We start from the raw sequence: 18,684 nt of genomic DNA on the forward strand, positions 1-18,684 counted from the left end.
GTCACCGCAACTTCCACTTCGATCATCTCCACGACGCTTCATTACACCAACATTTTTGAAAAGCTAAAGTCGTGCAGTTTCCGGGGACATCCGCTACATCTCTGTGATGAATACTCGCTGCGCTGTTGCGTTCATCGGGTTGAGGATCAACCTGTGCCACAGGGCACTTCAGGGGACGCAGCAGCTGTAGTAACCGCAGCCCGCGATGCTGCACGAATTTATTTTAACCAGTTACTCGTGAGGAAATCATTTTGAATCGTCTTCCTTTTCTGTGTCCACCTCAGACACTATTGTGTATTGTGAATTTCTTCTTTTTAATTTTTGGTGCCATCTGTCAACCGCTTTGGTCAGGACACAGCTCCAGACAAAGAATGTCCTTATATGGAGAATTGGGGGCGTGGCAGTATGCTAATCACAGAGGTGCCTGTCAGTTTAGAATGACTGATTCTCTAACATGCGCACGGTGGTGAGGACTACGTTGGCCGATACGCACGTGTCATGAATCCCACGGTGATTTTGCATGTGCACTCACTTTGTGCACAAAGAAGACTTTTTACGCACATATTAGTGAATGAGGGCTCGGCTCTGTTTTTATTGAGTAGGAGGGACTTGTTAAAAGTTCCTGTCCATGCAGCCGCTGTTTGGGAGCGTTGCTCCTGTAAAATGATGAGCGTCCTGCAGATGAAGTCTGATGGTTCTGACTGGACCTCCGCTGACAGCACCGCCCGGTTCAGACAGACGGCAGTCCAACACACACATTGGAAACAAACCACACAACTACGAATGCATTTTAAAGCTTTTGTTTTGAAATGAAACTGCTGTGAAGAACTGAGACGTGCAGACGCCTTAATGAGGCAACAAGCAAAGATCCAGACACAAAGACACCTAACTTACTCAGACCGAGCTGTACTCTCCGTGGAGAAATAAGACGCAACACAGAGGAACTCCTTCTGCAGGTCTGCATATATTTTCAAAGGTAACATTCATTCTATCAGAGCTTCAGTAAGGTTTGAAATGTCAGGGAAGTCTAGAAATATCCTGATGGGAGAGGAAATGATATAACGGGGATGAAACACAACGTAGTGCTGGATTCTGCTGCTGTGGATGCCCTCGGTGCTTTCCCCCCCCGGGCCCGTCTCAAACCCTTCTTCCTTTATTCCTTACATCAACTTGCTCCTCGCTCACGTCTCACAACACATCACAGGACAGAAAAGCTCAACAACTTCATTTCTCCTTTGGACGAACACAGAGAGGAAGGAGGGTTGCAGAGACAGCAACAGACACCAGGTCGGACTCAGCGGAGGCGACGTGGATCCTCTCATCTCTGCTCTTCTTTGTACGCCCGTTAGTTCATAACAAGGCCGGACAGGAGAAGCACTATCAGCTCTGAAACTACATTTCCCATTGGGATTATAAGGATGGCTGCTGCACACAGCAACACCACGGAGAGGAAACCACACGGGACCGATCAGGAGGATCGCACTTCTTCCTCGGGCACCGCTGGAGTCATCAGACACGCTGGATCCGACTGCAGCGGATTCACCCGACTGGGCCGAGAGTCACGGTTCAGAGGGAATGAAGGAAAACAAACGACAGGGTCGGGGGAAAATAAAAATCCAAAAATATATATTTATGTTTATATTTATATATATTTATATATTTACGAGGTATGTATCCACAAAAAAAGAAAACACCCAAAATTTCAAAATAGGCAGTCTGTGTTTTTCCAAATGTGTCCTTGCTTGCGATGCCTTAAGGAAACATTAATATTAATTGTAATATTAATTAAGAATTAAAAAAATAAAACCGGGAAGCTTTGCTGTGCAACAGCCCTGCTCTTGTAGTTGGTTCTGAGACCAGAATCTCCACTATCAGGAGTCCAAAAAGCACCAAAGCGGTGCTGGTGTCAGGCGGCTGCACTCCAAAAAAACAAAACTAAGATTGCAAATCACAAAGTCCGGAAAGGTTTCACTTCAAGAAAAAGAAGAAAAAACGAGCGAAACCCTTTTAACCGTTGATTTCAACATTGAAGGTCTCGGAGTCTCAGAGATCCGGTGAGTTGAGGAGTGAGGCTGGATTGAGGTGTTGGTGCTGGGTGGCGAGCAGGAGGTGAGGAGAGGTCGGCCACAGGTCCAAAAAAAGGTGTCTTTGTGCAACAAAACAAGCCTCAAGGTTAAATAAACAACAAACAAAAGGAGCAGTGGCAGGTGTCCTCCCGATGATTGTTAGCTGGGCTGGCAGTAGAGGAGCGCTGCCCACTGTAGTCACGCTAAGTACTGCTGCATCGCCGTCTTGGCCCTGAGGGAGACACACCATCAGTCCACCTGTCAGACAACAAAGCTGCATTTCACGATTGGCTGCCGCCCACCTGTCGCTGAGGTTGGGGTCAGAGGCCTGGGTCAGTTTGTGCAGGACGTCCACGAAGCCCATCTCCCTCAGCTTGTCCTGACGCTCCTGAGAACCTGAGAACACACGACGAAGCAGAGACCAAACCAAATCCAGCATCCGCCAACATCACGTGCACGCGGCCGGCAGCTTCACGAATTACTGCCAGCATTTAATGCACCACATGAAACCAGCCTCACTGAACTTTGACCCCGGCTGGTCTAGTCACTGTTGAGTCTTCTAAACTGTACGACAGCAAATCATACCGACAACAATACTCAGCAGGGAAAATATCAGGATGCAGGTGTGGCTCCTTGGTTACCTTGGCAACATTAGCATTGTAGCTAAGGTGGCATCATTTAGTAGAATTCTGCAGGGGGCGGGGCCTCGACAGAGCTTCTTTTACATTTCTAACCCTTTCTATAAAAGGGTCAATTATAATTGTAAATTAATTTTTCATTCTCTCTTTCCATCTCAGATATCAGTTGTCATCAGTGATCGTTCACTTTTTATTCTAATCATTCATTTGAAAAATCCTCTTTCAGTAGAAGCTCCATCCATGAACCACTGATGGTCTTTCTGATGCTTCATAATCATCTTTAAGGTCTGTGTCTCTAACTTCTCTGGTAAAACATACAGACCTTAGATTTTCTGCTGTAATGTAAATATGCCTTCAAACATTTCATGATACGAGACCTCTGTTTTCGTCACTTCCTCCTTTGTCTGAACCAGAGCCCTTTCTTAGTGTGCTGTGTCCCTCACCGTCCTCCTCATTCCAGATCAGGTTGGAGATGCAGAAGGTGGCAGCGAGCTGCAGTTTCACATTCGAATGCCCCTGTGGGAACAGCAGCAGTCGAGCAGATTACAAGACAAGAACAAGAGAACCAAAACTCAGTTTACTGGGCCTCAAGGAGACGAACTTAAAACAACATGACAAGGATGTGATGAAAGAGCTCCAGTCGTCCTGTTGTACACGGTACCATGTAGTATTTGATTTTCTGGAGCATGTCGTCATTGGTCATGATGAGTTCCTTGGCTGTGTTGCCGTCGGCGATGTTGGCGAGGATGCACAGCGTCTGACAGATAGGAACAGCGTTACATCAGTGTTGTTCTTTGGGATTCAGAAACAAATGCAAGTTTAATTCCAGCTGACTGTCGGAGGGACGTCCGGCTCTGCAGAGACCAGAACACTGGACTCAGATCTGATCTTAGAGTGCATGAAGCGGAGGAGGACTCACCTGCTCCTTCACCTCTATACTGTGCTCTGCTTCCAGGATGAGGGTCACTGCCTGCATGATCTGCTTCCCATGAGAGCTCATGATCTGGTCAATGTGCTGACAACACAGATTCAGAAGGGAAAGGTGGCAGTGGACAATCAGTATGTATGCACACGTCACTGGATGGTGTGTATTTATATCTACAGAGGAGGAGAGACAGTACTGAAACAATCCTGCTGAATTATCAAGTCAAACCAGGACGTCTGCGTCTCCACGACAGGACCGCCGAGTCCATCACTACACTCTGAGGCTGAGGAAGGCTGGGAACCAGATTAAAGGACTCCAGACCGCTGAACATATGATACCGTATCCGAGGCACACAAGTGTCCGACATGTTTGGAAGTCACCAATATTCCTGGAAATAATTGAACAGTAAACTCTGCTCATTTAACAACATTGTTTGAAGGTCTATTAACGGGACCGTCCCAACAGTGTCCACACCAGGCAGCACGGCTGCAAATGGTTCCTTTACTGGGAACGCTGTGAGCAAACAGCTGCAACAATAAGCCATTCATCAATTAGTTGATTGACAGAATATTAATCTGCACATATTCTGATGATTCAGTGTTCAGTATTTTTAAACCAAATCAATCTGCATGTTAATTGGTAATGAAAATAAGCCTTAGTTGCAGCCCTATATAAGTCTAGTAATACGTAATAAACTCTCCTGTGTGTGTGTGTGTGTGTGTGTGTGTGTGTGTGTGTGTGTGTGTGTGTGTGTGTGTGTGTGTGTGTGTGTGTGTGTGTGTGTGTGTGTGTGTGTGTGTGTGTGTGTCTCTCACAGGGCGCGTTGACAGCAGATTACGCAGCAAACCGAGTGTCTTCATCAGCACGTTGGTGTCGGGGTCCGACAGCAGGCGGAACAACTGCTCCGTCCCCAAACACCGGACGATCTCCACCTTCACCTTCTGATCCGCCTGGAACGCCATGTTCTTCACACACACACACACACACACACACACACACACACACACACACACACACACACACACACACACACACACACACACACACACACACACACACACACTCTCAGTGATCTTTACAGGAGTTTGATGATCACATAAAAGCGACAGGTGTTTACAGGTTCAGGTCGTCCTCACCATCAGAGCCCAGATTCCATTGACCCTCAGTGCAGGACTTTCACTCTGGGTCAGACTGCATAGTAATTCAATCACCCCCGATTCCAGGATGGGCTGCAGACACACAATCAACTGGTCTCAAGTTATAATTATAGAAAAAACATTTGTTAATGTACTCATCAGGAGTAACTGAGGAATACCTGGTTTTCAAATGCTCCACTATGTTCACCAGGACGTCTGTCTGCTGTGTGGAGCTCAGATGCTGGTGAACAGTGGGGTTTTAAAGTTTTGCTTTTTTTACCAACGTGATGCTACGAGTGCAGCGAGAGGAAACTGAAGCAGTAAATCTGCAACGAACAGCTCAACAATGAGCAGAAACATCTGAGCCTACACCTGCTTTGATGGACCACGGCCCGGACCACGGCCTGGACCACACATGTACCTGTGTCTGTGTGTGTGGGAGAATGTACCTCTTTGCTGGGTGAGAACTCCAGCAGTAGATTGCATAGTGTAGAAGAAGCCATGACCAGGACTTCATCTGGAGCGTTCTGCAGCAGCTAAACACAGACGGCACGGGTCAATGTTCCCTTCATTTATTCTCACATGCACTCTGTCTGTCTGTCTGTCTGCCTGCCTTTCTGCCCCCATCCGGACAGACAACTCAGCAAATGGCAAGCAGACAGACACACAACACATGTTGCTGTTTCCACTCAGTAACACACCTTCATCAGGGGTTTCCACACCGCGTGGTCGTGGAAGCTGGTCCTCAGCTGCTGCACCGACCGAGACAAACTGTGGAGACACCTGGACAAAAACGGAGACAGAGAGACATACAGAGAGACAGAGAGAGAGACAGACAGAGATAGACAGCGAGACAGAGACAGAGCGACAGACAGAGAGAGACAGATAGACAGAGCGAGAGACAGACAGACAGAGATAGAGAGAGACAGAGAGAGAGAGACAGACAGAGAGAGACAGAGCGAGAGAGATAGACAGACAGAGACAGAGCGACAGACAGAGAGAGAGAGAGAGAGAGACCGACAGAGACAGAGACAGACAGAGAGAGACAGACAGAGACAGAGAGAGACACACAGGAGTTTATTCTCAATTCCCAAAAAGTTGGGATGCTGTTTAAAATGTGAATATGAACAGAATGCAATGATTTGCAAATCATGTAAACTCATTTAATTGCAAATAGACCAAAGACAACATATCAGACGGTGAAACTGAGACATTTTATTGTTTGATAAAATATGTAAGCTTATTTAGAATTTGATACCAGCAACACATCTCAAAAACGTCGGGACACAATCATGTTTACCACTGATTTGCATATATATTTTAAAAAAAAATATTTTTTTTTTACAACACTGTAAATTTTTGGGAACTGAGGAGACCAGTTTCTGGAGTTTTGAAAGTGAAATGTGGTCCCATTCTTGCCTGATAGAGGATTTCAGCTGCTCAACACTTCAGGGTCTCCTTTGTTGTATTGTTCATGTCCTGATGCTCCAGATGTTTTCAATGATTGACAGGTCTGAACTGCAGGAGGCCAGTTTATCAGCGGACTCTTCTACTAGAGAACCATGCTGTTGGAATACGTGCAGAATGTGGTTGGACGTTGTTCTGCTGAAATAAACAAGACCTTCCCTGAAAGAGACGTTGTCTGGATGGCAGCATATGTTGCTCCAAAACCTGAATATATCATTCAGCATTAATGCTTCCTTCCAGATGTTCAAGCTACCCATGCCATGTGCACTAATGCATCCCTGTACCATCACAGATGCTGGCTTTAGAACTGAGCTGATAACCAGCTGGATGGTCCCTCTCCTCTTTAACCTGGAGGATGCAGCATCCATGATTTCCAAACACAATCTCAGATTGTGATCCATCAGACCTCAGGACAGTTTTCCACTTCACCTCAGTCCATCTTCAATGATCTCGGTCCAGAGAAGGCGGCGGTGTTTCTGGATCATGTTTCTATCTGGTTTCTTCTTTGGAGAGTTTTAACCTGCATTTGTGGACGCAGCGATGAACTGTGTTCACAGACGATGGTTTTCACAGGTGTTCCTGAGCCTTTCTTAGACCGGTGATGAATAAATCACCAAATTCTTTACAATTTTACGTTGAGGAACATTATTCTTAGATTGTTGCACTATTTTCCAACACAGTCTTTCAGAGCGGTGAACCTCTCCCCATCTTCACTGCTGAGAGACTCTGCCTCTCTGAAATTATCTGCGATGGCAACCTGATTAGTTGTCAGGTCTTTTTTTGTTTTGTTTTAAACAACTTTTCCAGTCTTTTGTTGCCCCTGTCTCAACCTTTTTGATATGTGTTGCTGCCATCAAATTCAAAATAAGCACATATTTTTTCATAAAACAAGAAATTTCTCTGTTTGTTGTCTTTGGTCTATCTTCAATTAAATATGGTATTATGTGATTTGCAAATTATTGCATTCTGTTTTTATTTACATTTTACACAGCGTCCCAACTTTGTTGTGTGGGTTGTAATACACTGCTCCAAAAAAATAAAGGGAACACTTAAACAACTCAATGTAACTCCAATCAATCCCATTTCTGTGAAATCAAGCTGTCCAGTTAGGATCAACACTGATTGTGGATCAGTTTCACCTGCTGTTGTACAAATGGAACAGACAACAGGTGGAAATGAGGCAATCATCAAGACAACCCTATAAAGGAACGGTTCTGCAGGTGGTGACCACAGACCGTTTCTCTGTCCTCGTCCTTTCTGGATGATTGTTGGTCCCTTTTGCATTTTGCCAGTGTCCTCACCACTAGAGGGAGCATGAGGTGTCTCCAACCCACAGAAGTTGCTCAGGTAGTGCAGCTCATCCAGGATGGCACATCAATGCACGCTGTGGCAAGAAGGTTTGCTGTGTCTGTCAGCACAGTGTCAAGAGGACGGAGGACATACCGGGAGACGGGCCGGTCCACCAGGAGACGTGGAGGGGGCCGTAGGAGGACAACAACCCGGCAGCGGGACCGCTATCTGCTCCTTTGTGCAAGGAGGAACAGGAGGAGCGCTGCCAGAGCCCTACAAAATGACCTCCAGCAGGCCACTAATGTGCATGTTTCTGCTCAAACTGTCAGTCACAGACTCCATGAGGGCGGTACGAGGGCCCGACGTCCACAAGTGGGGTCTGTGCTTACAGCCCAACACCGTGCGGGGCGATCGGCATTTGCCAGAGAACACCAAGATTGGCAGTTTCTCCGTCGGCGCCCTGCGGTCTTCACGGACGAGAGCAGGTTCACACTGAGCACATGTGACAGACGTGACGGAGTCTGGAGACGCCGTGGAGAACGTTCTGCTGCCTGCAACATCCTCCAGCGGGACTGGTTCGGCGGCGGGTCAGCGACGGTCTGGGGAGGCGTTTCTTCGGAGGGCCGCGCAGCCCTCCGTGTGCTAGCCAGAGGTACCCTGACTGCCATTAGGTCCCGGGATGAGATCCTCAGACCTGTTGAAGACCATCTGCTGGTGCAGCGGGTCCTGGGTTCTTCTGATGCAGGACAATGCTCGGCCTCATGTGGCTGGAGTGTGTCAGCAGTATGATTCTGAATCCAGACCTCCATGAATAATAATTCTGATTTCCATTGATCATTCTGATGTTATTTTGTTCTCAACTGGAATATTTCATTCATTGAGATCTAAGATGTGTTGTTTAAGTGTTCCCTTTATTTTTTTGAGCAGTGTACATACTATAACCTGAAATAATTTCACGATATACAAGGATAACCAAAAAGTTCAGAGCGCAGCACCGTGATGTGCTCTGAGCAGGAGGCAGCTATAACCTTTAAAAGTATTCCAAGTTACGTTGCTTGACCAACATCATTCCCTTGTGTTACAACCATTTCTGTGAGCATTGGTATGTGTGCACCATGAATCCTGAACTTGAAACCAGAGCAGAGAGCGCACATCCAATTTTCAGGAAACAGAAAGAAGTCAGAGGGGCCAAATCTAGTGAGTCTGCGTGGTGGGGAGCGATGATTGTGTTGTTGCGATGAAAAACGTGCGTATTTTCAACACCATGACGTCACAGTTCAAGTGGTTTACAGTCAAACTTGGTGCTGACTGTCTGACCCTGTGGGACAAATTCAACCCTGAATGTCAAAGAACAAACCCAGCTGGTTGCTCCTGACCTGATGCACCTCCTTTGATCTTGAACGGCGACGTTCACCCCCCCTTGAAACACAAATGCCACTCGACATTTCTGTAGGCTCATCGCTGCATTTCAAGGGTCTGATTTCCTGAGTTTCATCCAAACTTTGATATGCACTCTCTGCTCAACTCCATGGGAAACCACAAATGTGCAAAAAACATGTGCGACTCAGGTGCTGATGTTGATCAATTGATGTAACTCAGAAGCTTACTCACTAAGCTTATGGCTTCACACTGCTCCGAGCACGTCACGGTCCTGCACTCTGTTTGCGCACAACAGAAGCCGTCTCAGAACTTTTTGATCCACCCTGTAGACATAACAGCACAATTCTACTTCATTTCAATTTAATTCTGACTGTGCCAGTTAAATTTGTGGGCACGAGTGTCGTTATGAGGTTGGGAAGACAAACTGGAGCCTGGTCTGCAGCTTACCTGACGGCCGCCAAACGGACTTTAATGCTGGATTCTGATAGGCCACTGACTATCCTGTCCATCATGTTCTCCGTCTCTGTGATCTGGAGAAAACAAAGAAGAATGGGATGGATTAGAGTACAAACACGTATGCACACAACAACACACTATAACTTATGTAAATCTAAATACACCAGTGGAAACCTTTTTGCGAATGTCCTCGTCGTTGGAGCCGAGTGAGGCGTACAGTTTGAAAGCAGCTTGTCTCAGCTCATGTGCATGTTTCAGGTCGTGGTCCAGCTGCAAACCACAGAGATGCACAAAGTCAGCAAGGCACAAAACCGTGATGACAAGGGTGACATCTCTAAAGTTCATGAGTGACAACACTTCTCAATAACACATTTTGATACAATAAAATATTTACAAATAATCATGTATTTTTGACCTGATAACTCAATTTCAATATTTCAGGGATGACTATAGTTGCTTCCACAAAATATTTACACAAACAAATCTATCATATTTGCTGCACAAATGTTGGACGACCTCACTTGGTGATCCTCTGACTTTTCATCGAGTCTTATTCTTTGGTTTTGACTAAACACCTGCAAAACTACTGACATTCCCACCTTAGAAGCCCAAGCTGTACAACTGGATGATGAGCACATCGAGGTAAACATTAGACGTAATTATGAGTCAAATCAGCGTGTTAGCATTTAGCTCAAAGTCCAGTTTCCCAGTGCTGCTGACGCCGCTGTGCAGGCTGAAGTCTTGTTTAGTCCAGTGATAGAGACCTCACATTGCAACACCTGTCCTTTTGCATCTTGTTTGAATAATGCTACATAATTGGGGCCCGCTGAGGGCCACAGACCCACCCTCTTGATGTCAGTGATGGCAGACACAGAGCTGGGGTATTTGAAGTAGTCGGCCAGCATGGCCACCAGGTGGTCAGTGGTGCTTGCGATCCTTTGCAGCTCCACGTCTGGCTCCATCAGATAGGCCAGCGTCTCTGCACCCTCCACTCTCTCCTCGAGCAAATGCTCCTTACTGCACATCCGCACGAGGCAAGGCAAGGTCTGGAACAGCAACAGGAAGTCATACCCATGTTAAAATGAAAACGTGTGCCTGATATAATCTATAATGGTCATAGTGATGAAAACCTAGAAAAAGCCTGACCTTAAGTACTATGCAGCTGTCATCTGTCCGGATGGCGCCCGCTCGACACATGTAGGTTAGACTGGGAAAGAAGGAGAGGGCTCACATTTGAAAAAAAAGGTATACAGCAAAAACAAAAACAAAAAACCAACAATTATAATCAATATGTGACTCACCATTTGGCTGCTGTTAGCTGCATTTCAATGGGCTGATCCCTTTGCATCATTTTGACAAATACCTGAGTGAGCAGCTCACCATCCACCAGCACTGAGAACAAAAGATATAACTGGGGTTGAGAGCAGGGCAGGGCAGGGCAGGGCAGGGCAGGGCAGGGCAGGGCAGGGCAGGGCAGGGCAGGGCAGGGCAGGGCACAGTAGAGTAGGGTCAAGTAGGAAAGGGAGGGTAGAGTAGGGAAGGGAAGAGTAGGGAATGGAATGGAATGGTAGAGTAGAGTAGAGCAGGGCAGGGCACAGTAGAGTAGGGTAGCGTACAGTAGAGTGCAGTAGGGAGGGTAGGATAGGGTACAGTACAGTAGGGTAGGGTGGGTAGGGTAGGGTAGGGTACAGTACAGTAGGGTAGGGTAGGGTGGGTAGGGTACAGTACAGTAGGGTAGGGTGGGTAGGGTACAGTACAGTAGGGTAGGGTGGGTAGAGGGGAGGGGTTTCCTCACCATTCACCAGTGTCATGGAGACCTGAGTGTTCTCATATGCCAGTACTGAGAAACACTTTAACGCCTGCATGCGGACCTGGAGAGGCAATGAGATCAGATGGAGGTCGATATCAGGAAGTTACGGAGTACTGAGAGATGGTGTCATCCACCTGGGGAACCATACACACTCAAAGGAGGACATCCTACCTTATAAGAGGGTGAGATAAGCAGAGGGGCGATGTTCTGGATGGCGCCGTGGTTGAACAGAACTGTCTGGTGCTCTGGAGTCTAGAGACAACAAACGTCTAGTCAACAAGGGTTCTCGGTCTGGCCGCAAGTGTGATGGACTCCAGTGTGTTTGTGTGTGACCAAATACCAGCAAATACCTTACAACAGTGGGAGAAGATCTGTGTGATGTACTCCTGGGTTCTCTGTGAGTTGCTCAGTAGAGACATTAGATGGGGAATCACAGTGGGGTCCTTAAAAACACAAACACAATATAATTTCAAAATATGAAATCAGAATTGGCCTTGGCCTCAGACGATGTGAGTAGAGGGCTAGAAGCATCATTATTGGTGCTAACACAGCTTATTAGTATCAGATTCAACTTTAAATTTTAGTTGATGATTAATTGTCACACCAATCAATTGTGAATAATGATTTGAAGGTCTTTTCTGTTCATTTTATGCCATAATTCTACAACCCTGTTTCCAGAAAAGTTGGGACACTGTAAAATGTAAATAAAAACAGGATAAAGACAGGATTACATCATAAACCCATATTTAATTGAAAATAGACCAAATAAAACATCAAATATCGAAATATTATTGTTTTATGAAAAATATTGATGGCAGAAACATGTCTCAAAAAAGTTTGGACAGGGACAACAGAAGACTGTTAAAGTTGTATAACACAACAAAACAGACACCTGGTTGAACATCCGACAACTAATGAGGTTACCATGGCAACAGATCAGCAACATGATTGAGTATAAAAAGATAATTTCAGAGCGGCAGAGTCTCTCAGTAGTGAAGATGGGGAGAGGTTCACCACTCTGAAAGACTGTGTTGGAAAATAGTGCAACAATCTAAGAATAATGTTCCTCAACGTAAAATTGTAAAGAATTTGGTGATTTATTCATCACCGGTCTAAGAAAGGCTCAGGAACACCTGTGAAAACCATCGTCTGTGAACACAGTTCATCGCTGCGTCTACAAATGCAGGTTGAAACTCTCCAAAGAAGAAACCAGATAGAAACATGATCCAGAAACACCGCCGCCTTCTCTGGACCGAGATCATTGAAGATGGACTGAGGTGAAGTGGAAAACTGTCCTGAGGTCTGATGGATCACAATCTGAGATTCTGTTTGGAAATCATGGACGCTGCATCCTCCAGGTTAAAGAGGAGAGGGACCACCCAGCTTGTTATCAGCTCAGTTCTAAAGCCAGCATCTGTGATGGTACAGGGATGCATTAGTGCACATGGCATGGGTAGCTTGAACATCTGGAAGGAAGCATTAATGCTGAATGATATAGTCAGGTTTTGGAGCAACATATGCTGCCATCCAGACAACGTCTCTTTCAGGGAAGGTCTTGTTTATTTCAGCAGAACAACGTCCAACCACATTCTGCACGTATTCCAACAGCATGGTTCTCTAGTAGAAGAGTCCGCTGATAAACTGGCCTCCTGCAGTCCAGACCTGTCAATCATTGAAAACATCTGGAGCATCAGGACATGAACAATACAACAAAGGAGACCCTGAACTGTTGAGCAGCTGAAATCCTCTATCAGGCAAGAATGGGACCACATTTCACTTTCAAAACTCCAGAAACTGGTCTCCTCAGTTCCCCAACATTTACAGTGCTGTAAAAAAAAAAAATGCAAATCAGTGATTTGACACATGATTGTGTCCCAACGTTTTTGAGACGTGTTGCTGGTATCAAATTCTAAATCAAGCACATATTTTTCAAAAACAATAAAATGTCTCAGTTTTACCATTTGATATGTTGTCTTTGGTCTATTTGCAATTGAATAGGAGTTTACATGATTTGCAAATCATTGCATTCTGTTCATATTTACATTTAACACAGTGTCCCAACTTTTTTGGAAATAGGGTTGTAGTTTAAACCCAAACATAGCTTAATAAAACACATACACTTCATGTCGAGGAGCCTATTTTGGCAGTGGTATTTGAATTTGAATCCATAATGTTAATATCAATAGATGCTCATCTAAATGTGATCGGTGTAAGTATTAGAAGATTTTAGAAGCGTCATAAGATAAACCGTCGGTGGTGCTAATTACACCACAGCATCAGAAGGGGGTGCAACGAGATGATCATACCTCAACATGGAAATAGTGATGGAAATATGATGTTTCTGTTAGTTTCATCCTTTTTCAGAGATCAACTCAAATAATCAAAATCAGACGATGATGTAATAATGGTGACTATTATATTACTCTGTATTTCAGACGTGCTGACTGAGATTTAAACATTTCACCTCTTGTAGCTCACTGCTTTGGATTTCCAGCACTCACATATTCTGGATGACGCAGCAACTCGAGGTCAAAAATCAACTAATCCAGTTTTAAACTTTCATTAGAACTCTGAATACGGTTTTCCATAGTTTTATCAACTGCATATCTCAGTTTGTTGAGACACAGTATTTTAGTTCCTCATATCAAGCGGACAGAACCTACAGTATAGAGCAGCTGCACAGGGGTGACTGGACTGATGAAGACCGTTCGGAGACATCGAAGACAAGCTTCAATGAAGATCAGGTCCGGAGACAAGAGACCTGCGAGCATAAAACACGGGTGGTGTTCATTTTCGTGTCTCACTGATTTTCCAAAGATGTTGTCCCCTGCAGTATTTGCATGCTTGAGTGTTTGCCCAAACCTTGAAGAAGGGCAGGGATGATGTGACAGTCCACCAGGGACTTGATGTTGTTCTCGGTGCCCATGGCGAGGCTGCCCAGCACCACAGCACACTCTGTCCTCAGCTCCAGACTGGACGAGCTCTGCTGGAGCAGGTACAGTAACCTGGGACCGATGAAAGAATACACATTCTAAAGCTAGTTCACCATTTTCAATAACCTGGAAGGTACAGCAGATTACACCACCGAGTTACTGTATATTCTCTAGCTTTGACAGTTCTGCTGTATTTGTATTGTGGAAAGGTGTGCGGAGACTTACCTCGGCACAGCTCCGAGGACGATCAGATTGGCCTTCTGCTTGTTGTTTCCTATGACAGCATTCTTCATGTCACTGTCAAGTCACACATGTACACACAGATGTTCATGTTATCTGAAGCAGCTGTGACAGGATATGAGCATAATGCACGTTGATGAGTGACGATGAATATGTTAGCTGCCACGGCACATTAAAGATGCATCTCACACAGTCGTGTCCCTTCATCATAAAACCTCAGCGAAAAGTCATCACACTGTTCAGCATCATGAGGCACAGGCAGGCTGTGAGCTCGATCATCTGATCGGTTAGAAGGACACCAGGGAGGCCGAGGCCAGCCAGGCTTAGTTTCCAAGCTGGATCGGAGAAGGTTTACATCAAGCAGATGTACCACATATTCTCCAGCAACACAGAAGAAGCCTGTTCATTTATATTCATTACATATTTTCCATGCTGTGTTTCTTCTTCTCTGCAAGTACCCGACATGATATCAAATTGCAGCTGAATGAAGCTAGTGGAAAAATACATCTGTAGCGGGCAGTTAACTCAGCTCGGCTAGCGGAGCGGTACGAGCCGTAACCAGAGCTAGTCTCCTCAGAAGTTAAAAATAACAATAAAATAGTCAGAGTCCAGGTCACGCAGGCGAGACGGAGAGAGTGAGAGAGATATGAAGTCACACTCAGCAGTAACATGCATGTTCAAATACACCATCAGATGAAAGCCTGTGCATGTAAACAGAGATGCTCCTGTGGATGATGTTCACCCTGCTAAATACCGTTCTCAGCAATACCAGCTGACTTACTAGAGGGGGGGACTTTATTCAGCTAACATTCAGCACTGCCCCTTCATCAGTCGATCAAAAAAGAAACAAAACGTGGAAAAGCTTTTTGTCTGTGCTAAAACACACTGAATGAATGAAGCCCACACTCTTCCAGTTCTGCTGGTCAACGACTGAGAGCATGTCTGTCATTTACCGCAAAAGTAATCACTTACAATTTATACACACTTTCCCTGCCTGCAGGAGGGAATACAACACATTTATTAAGCACTGCTGAACTTACATGACTCCCTGCAGCACTTTCTGTGGGTCAGGGTCGAACAGCCTGTCAACATAATGGCGACTGGTGGCAGTAACTTCCTGCACGAGGACACACAAAACAAAAGCATTACTCACAAAACTCACTGAGATGATCATCATTTGGGCAACTATACTGGAAAATGAGATTATCCTTTGCCCAGTTTTTCTTATACATCCACACATTATGACACACAGCATCCAAAGCTGAGAAAGAGTCCAATTCTCTGCATAACTAGTTTATTTATTGCTGGAAACATTACCAGCTTCTTTTTTTTTTAATTTTTTTTTTAACAAAGCCAAATATTATAAATACAGCAATCAATATACAATTTGAAATCTTTGTCTGTTATCTAACTAAAATAAAAAACGTTTCACTTGCTTTGCACACGTTATTACCAAAATAAGCACACACGCGGACACATACAGCAGCATCCATGGCACGAGCTTCGAAGTGTCTTTATATTGCACCCTAATGGCTGCATATGATACCAGAAAACTTTGTTTGTCACTGACCGCTTGAACCAGAACTTCACTCGACCCCTGAGAGGGAGACGACCACCTGACTGACCAGCTGACTGGTACCACCGACTCCTGTACAACACCCTGACTTTACACAGGTGCTATTTCTGTTGAAACACGGTGTCCGGGGTCAAAGCACCACCAGAGTCCCTCACATGGACTAACAAGGTGTCCGGTGTCAAAGCACCAGAGTCCCCCACATGGACTAACAAGGTGTCCGGGGTCAAAGCACCAGAGTCCCTCACATGGACTAACAAGGTGTCCTGGGTCAAACCACCAGAGTCCCTCACATGGACTAACAAGGTGTCCAGGGTCAAACCCCCAGAGTCCCTCACATGGACTAACAAGGTGTCCGGGGTCAACTCAAAGCCCCAGAGTCCCTCACATGGACTAACAAGGTGTCCTGGGTCAAACCCCCAGAGTCCCTCACATGGACTAACACGGTGTCCAGGGTCAAACCCCCAGAGTCCATCACATGGACTAACAAGGTGTCCGGGGTCAACTCAAAGCCCCAGAGTCCCTCACATGGACTAACAAGGTGTCCGGGGTCAAAGCACCAGAGTCTCTCACATGGACTAACAAGGTGTCCTGGGTCAAAGCACCACCAGAGTCCCTCACATGGACTAACAAGGTGTCCGGGGTCAAACCCCCAGAGTCCCTCGCATGGACTAACAAGGTGTCCTGGGTCAAACCACCACAGTCCCTCACAAGGACTAACAAGGTGTCCTGGGTCAACCCCCCAGAGTCCCTCACATGGACTAACAAGGTGTCCTGGGTCAAACCCCCAGAGTCCCTCGCATGGACTAACACGGTGTCCGGGGTCAAACCCCCAGAGTCCCTCACATGGACTAACACGGTGTCCGGGGTCAAAGCACCAGAGTCCCTCACATGGACTAACAAGGTGTCCTGGGTCAAAGCACCACCAGAGTCCCTCACATGGACTAACAAGGTGTCCGGTGTCAAAGCACCAGAGTCCCCCACATGGACTAACAAGGTGTCCGGGGTCAAAGCACCAGAGTCCCTCACATGGACTAACAAGGTGTCCGGGGTCAAAGCACCAGAGTCCCTCACATGGACTAACAAGGTGTCCGGTGTCAAAGCACCAGAGTCCCTCACATGGACTAACAAGGTGTCCGGTGTCAAAGCACCAGAGTCCCTCACATGGACTAACAAGGTGTCCGGGGTCAAACCCCCAGAGTCCCTCGCATGGACTAACAAGGTGTCCTGGGTCAAACCACCACAGTCCCTCACATGGACTAACATGGTGTCCTGGGTCAAACCCCCAGAGTCTCTCACATGGACTAACACGGTGTCCTGGGTCAAACCCCCAGAGTCCCTCACATGGACTAACAAGGTGTCCTGGGTCAAAGCACCACCAGAGTCCCTCACATGGACTAACAAGGTGTCCGGGGTCAAACCCCCAGAGTCCCTCGCATGGACTAACAAGGTGTCCTGGGTCAAACCACCACAGTCCCTCACATGGACTAACACGGTGTCCTGGGTCAAACCACCAGAGTCCCTCACATGGACTAACAAGATGTCCTGGGTCAAACCCCCAGAGTCCCTCACATGGACTAACAAGGTGTCCTGGGTCAACCCCCCAGAGTCCCTCACATGGACTAACAAGGTGTCTTGGGTCAAACCCCCAGAGTCCATCACATGGACTAATAAGGTGTCCTGGGTCAACCCCCCAGAGTCCCTCACATGGACTAACAAGGTGTCCTGGGTCAACCCCCCAGAGTCCCTCACATGGACTAACAAGGTGTCCTGGGTCAACCCCCCAGAGTCCCTCACATGGACTAACACGAGACAGGACAAGTTTCATGACTCCGATCCAGTCTGGTGGTTTTCGCTCCAAATGAAACGTGAACTGAACCAAACCCACCTGGCCGCTACTGTCACTGGGCTACAATGAAGTCCAACACCTGGATGAGTGAGACTTTCGGCTCGCAGCTGATTTCTGAGTCCAGAAACAGGAAAGCAGTGAATTTAACAAACTTAGCTTGGCTAGCATGAACTATATGCTACTGGCTAGCTATGGTTCCGTGGAGCAGGTAACGCTAGCTCGTTATCAAGGTTCAGTTTCTCCTGTAATTAATCAATTAAAGCATTAAATCAACTCGTTGGAATAAGAAAGCTCATTCATGATGTTCTGCGTTTTACAACACGAGCGGTGACATCTGTCAATCTTAGCCGTTAGCTACTCATCATTCTGAGTGACACTTGACAGCTACTTCGTGTGCTTGATTTGAATTTCCGAACACACCGACGGGGCAGGCGGACACATCACACACGAGCTCCTCACACGTTCACGATGTCTCCGCCCGTCCGGGCGCGCGGAGGACCGCTAACACGCTACACGCTGCGAAGCCTCGAACTAGCTCGTGAGCTAATAGAAGACACGAGCCCTTCGAGATCGATCTGATGACCCGATGACGTCACGACCCGATGACGTCACGACCCGGTCCTCTCCGCTCCGAGCAGCTTTGAGTGACCGACGGTGTTTGAACCGGAGACTCACGGACAGCACGCTGACGCGGAGCGGGGCCTCCAGCAGACACGCCATCTCTCCCCGGTCGGCGGCGCTCCGCGGACACTCCGCCCCCCAGAGCAGCTGAGAGCGGCCTTCAGGAGGAGCTGCAGAGGAATCACGCGGCTACGATGAAACGTGAAGTCACAACCCGGCGGCTGTCGTCCTCTCCGGACTCGGAGCTCATCGCCAAACCAAAACAAACCTCAGCTAACTCAGCTAGCTCGGCTAGCTGTC

General features: G+C 46.7%; 2 protein-coding genes across 4 annotated transcripts in view; one reads left to right on the forward strand and one right to left on the reverse strand.

Moving 5' to 3' along the window:
- Window positions 1–18,684, forward strand: part of dbr1 (debranching RNA lariats 1) — a 91,300-nt gene that overhangs the window by 66,081 nt on the left and 6,535 nt on the right. The window lies entirely within an intron of this gene.
- armc8 (armadillo repeat containing 8) lies at window positions 1,610–18,683 on the reverse strand. Of its 3 annotated transcripts, none has more exons than XM_069724831.1 (22): window positions 18,439–18,675; window positions 15,382–15,458; window positions 14,327–14,398; window positions 14,031–14,173; window positions 13,832–13,929; window positions 11,519–11,611; window positions 11,340–11,420; window positions 11,154–11,229; window positions 10,660–10,750; window positions 10,505–10,565; window positions 10,204–10,404; window positions 9,533–9,628; window positions 9,350–9,432; window positions 5,467–5,548; window positions 5,215–5,301; window positions 4,766–4,858; window positions 4,445–4,594; window positions 3,624–3,719; window positions 3,366–3,461; window positions 3,082–3,220; window positions 2,369–2,462; window positions 1,610–2,298 (listed from the first exon to the last, which is right to left on the reverse strand). In XM_069724831.1, exons 1-22 carry the CDS (start codon window positions 18,481–18,483, stop codon window positions 2,265–2,267), a joined length of 2,088 nt encoding a protein of 695 aa, XP_069580932.1. In that variant the 5' UTR covers window positions 18,484–18,675; the 3' UTR covers window positions 1,610–2,264. The 3 variants fall into 3 exon arrangements, with proteins under 3 accessions (XP_069580932.1, XP_069580933.1, XP_069580934.1); XM_069724832.1 differs by having other exon boundaries at window positions 3,148–3,220; window positions 18,439–18,674; XM_069724833.1 differs by lacking the exons at window positions 1,610–2,298; window positions 2,369–2,462; window positions 3,082–3,220; ... (3 more) ...; window positions 4,766–4,858; window positions 5,215–5,301 and adding an exon at window positions 9,134–9,225 and having other exon boundaries at window positions 5,464–5,548; window positions 18,439–18,683.

This window comes from Brachyistius frenatus, unplaced genomic scaffold (assembly GCF_029030835.1).
Source record: "Brachyistius frenatus isolate BFR_SWC_R1_liver_20210118 unplaced genomic scaffold, ASM2903083v1 Contig_398, whole genome shotgun sequence".
NCBI classification, from domain to species: Eukaryota; Metazoa; Chordata; class Actinopteri; family Embiotocidae; genus Brachyistius; species Brachyistius frenatus.

Coding starts and splice junctions, on each gene's coding strand:
- armc8 (XM_069724831.1), bottom strand. CDS start 18,483: ATGGCGTGTCTGCTGGAGGCCCCGCTCCGCGTCAGCGTGCTGTCC. Junction 9,433..9,532: donor ACGAGGACATTCGCAAAAAG/GTTTCCACTGGT, acceptor TGTTTTCTCCAG/ATCACAGAGACGGAGAACAT. Junction 3,462..3,623: donor GTATAGAGGTGAAGGAGCAG/GTGAGTCCTCCT, acceptor CCTATCTGTCAG/ACGCTGTGCATCCTCGCCAA.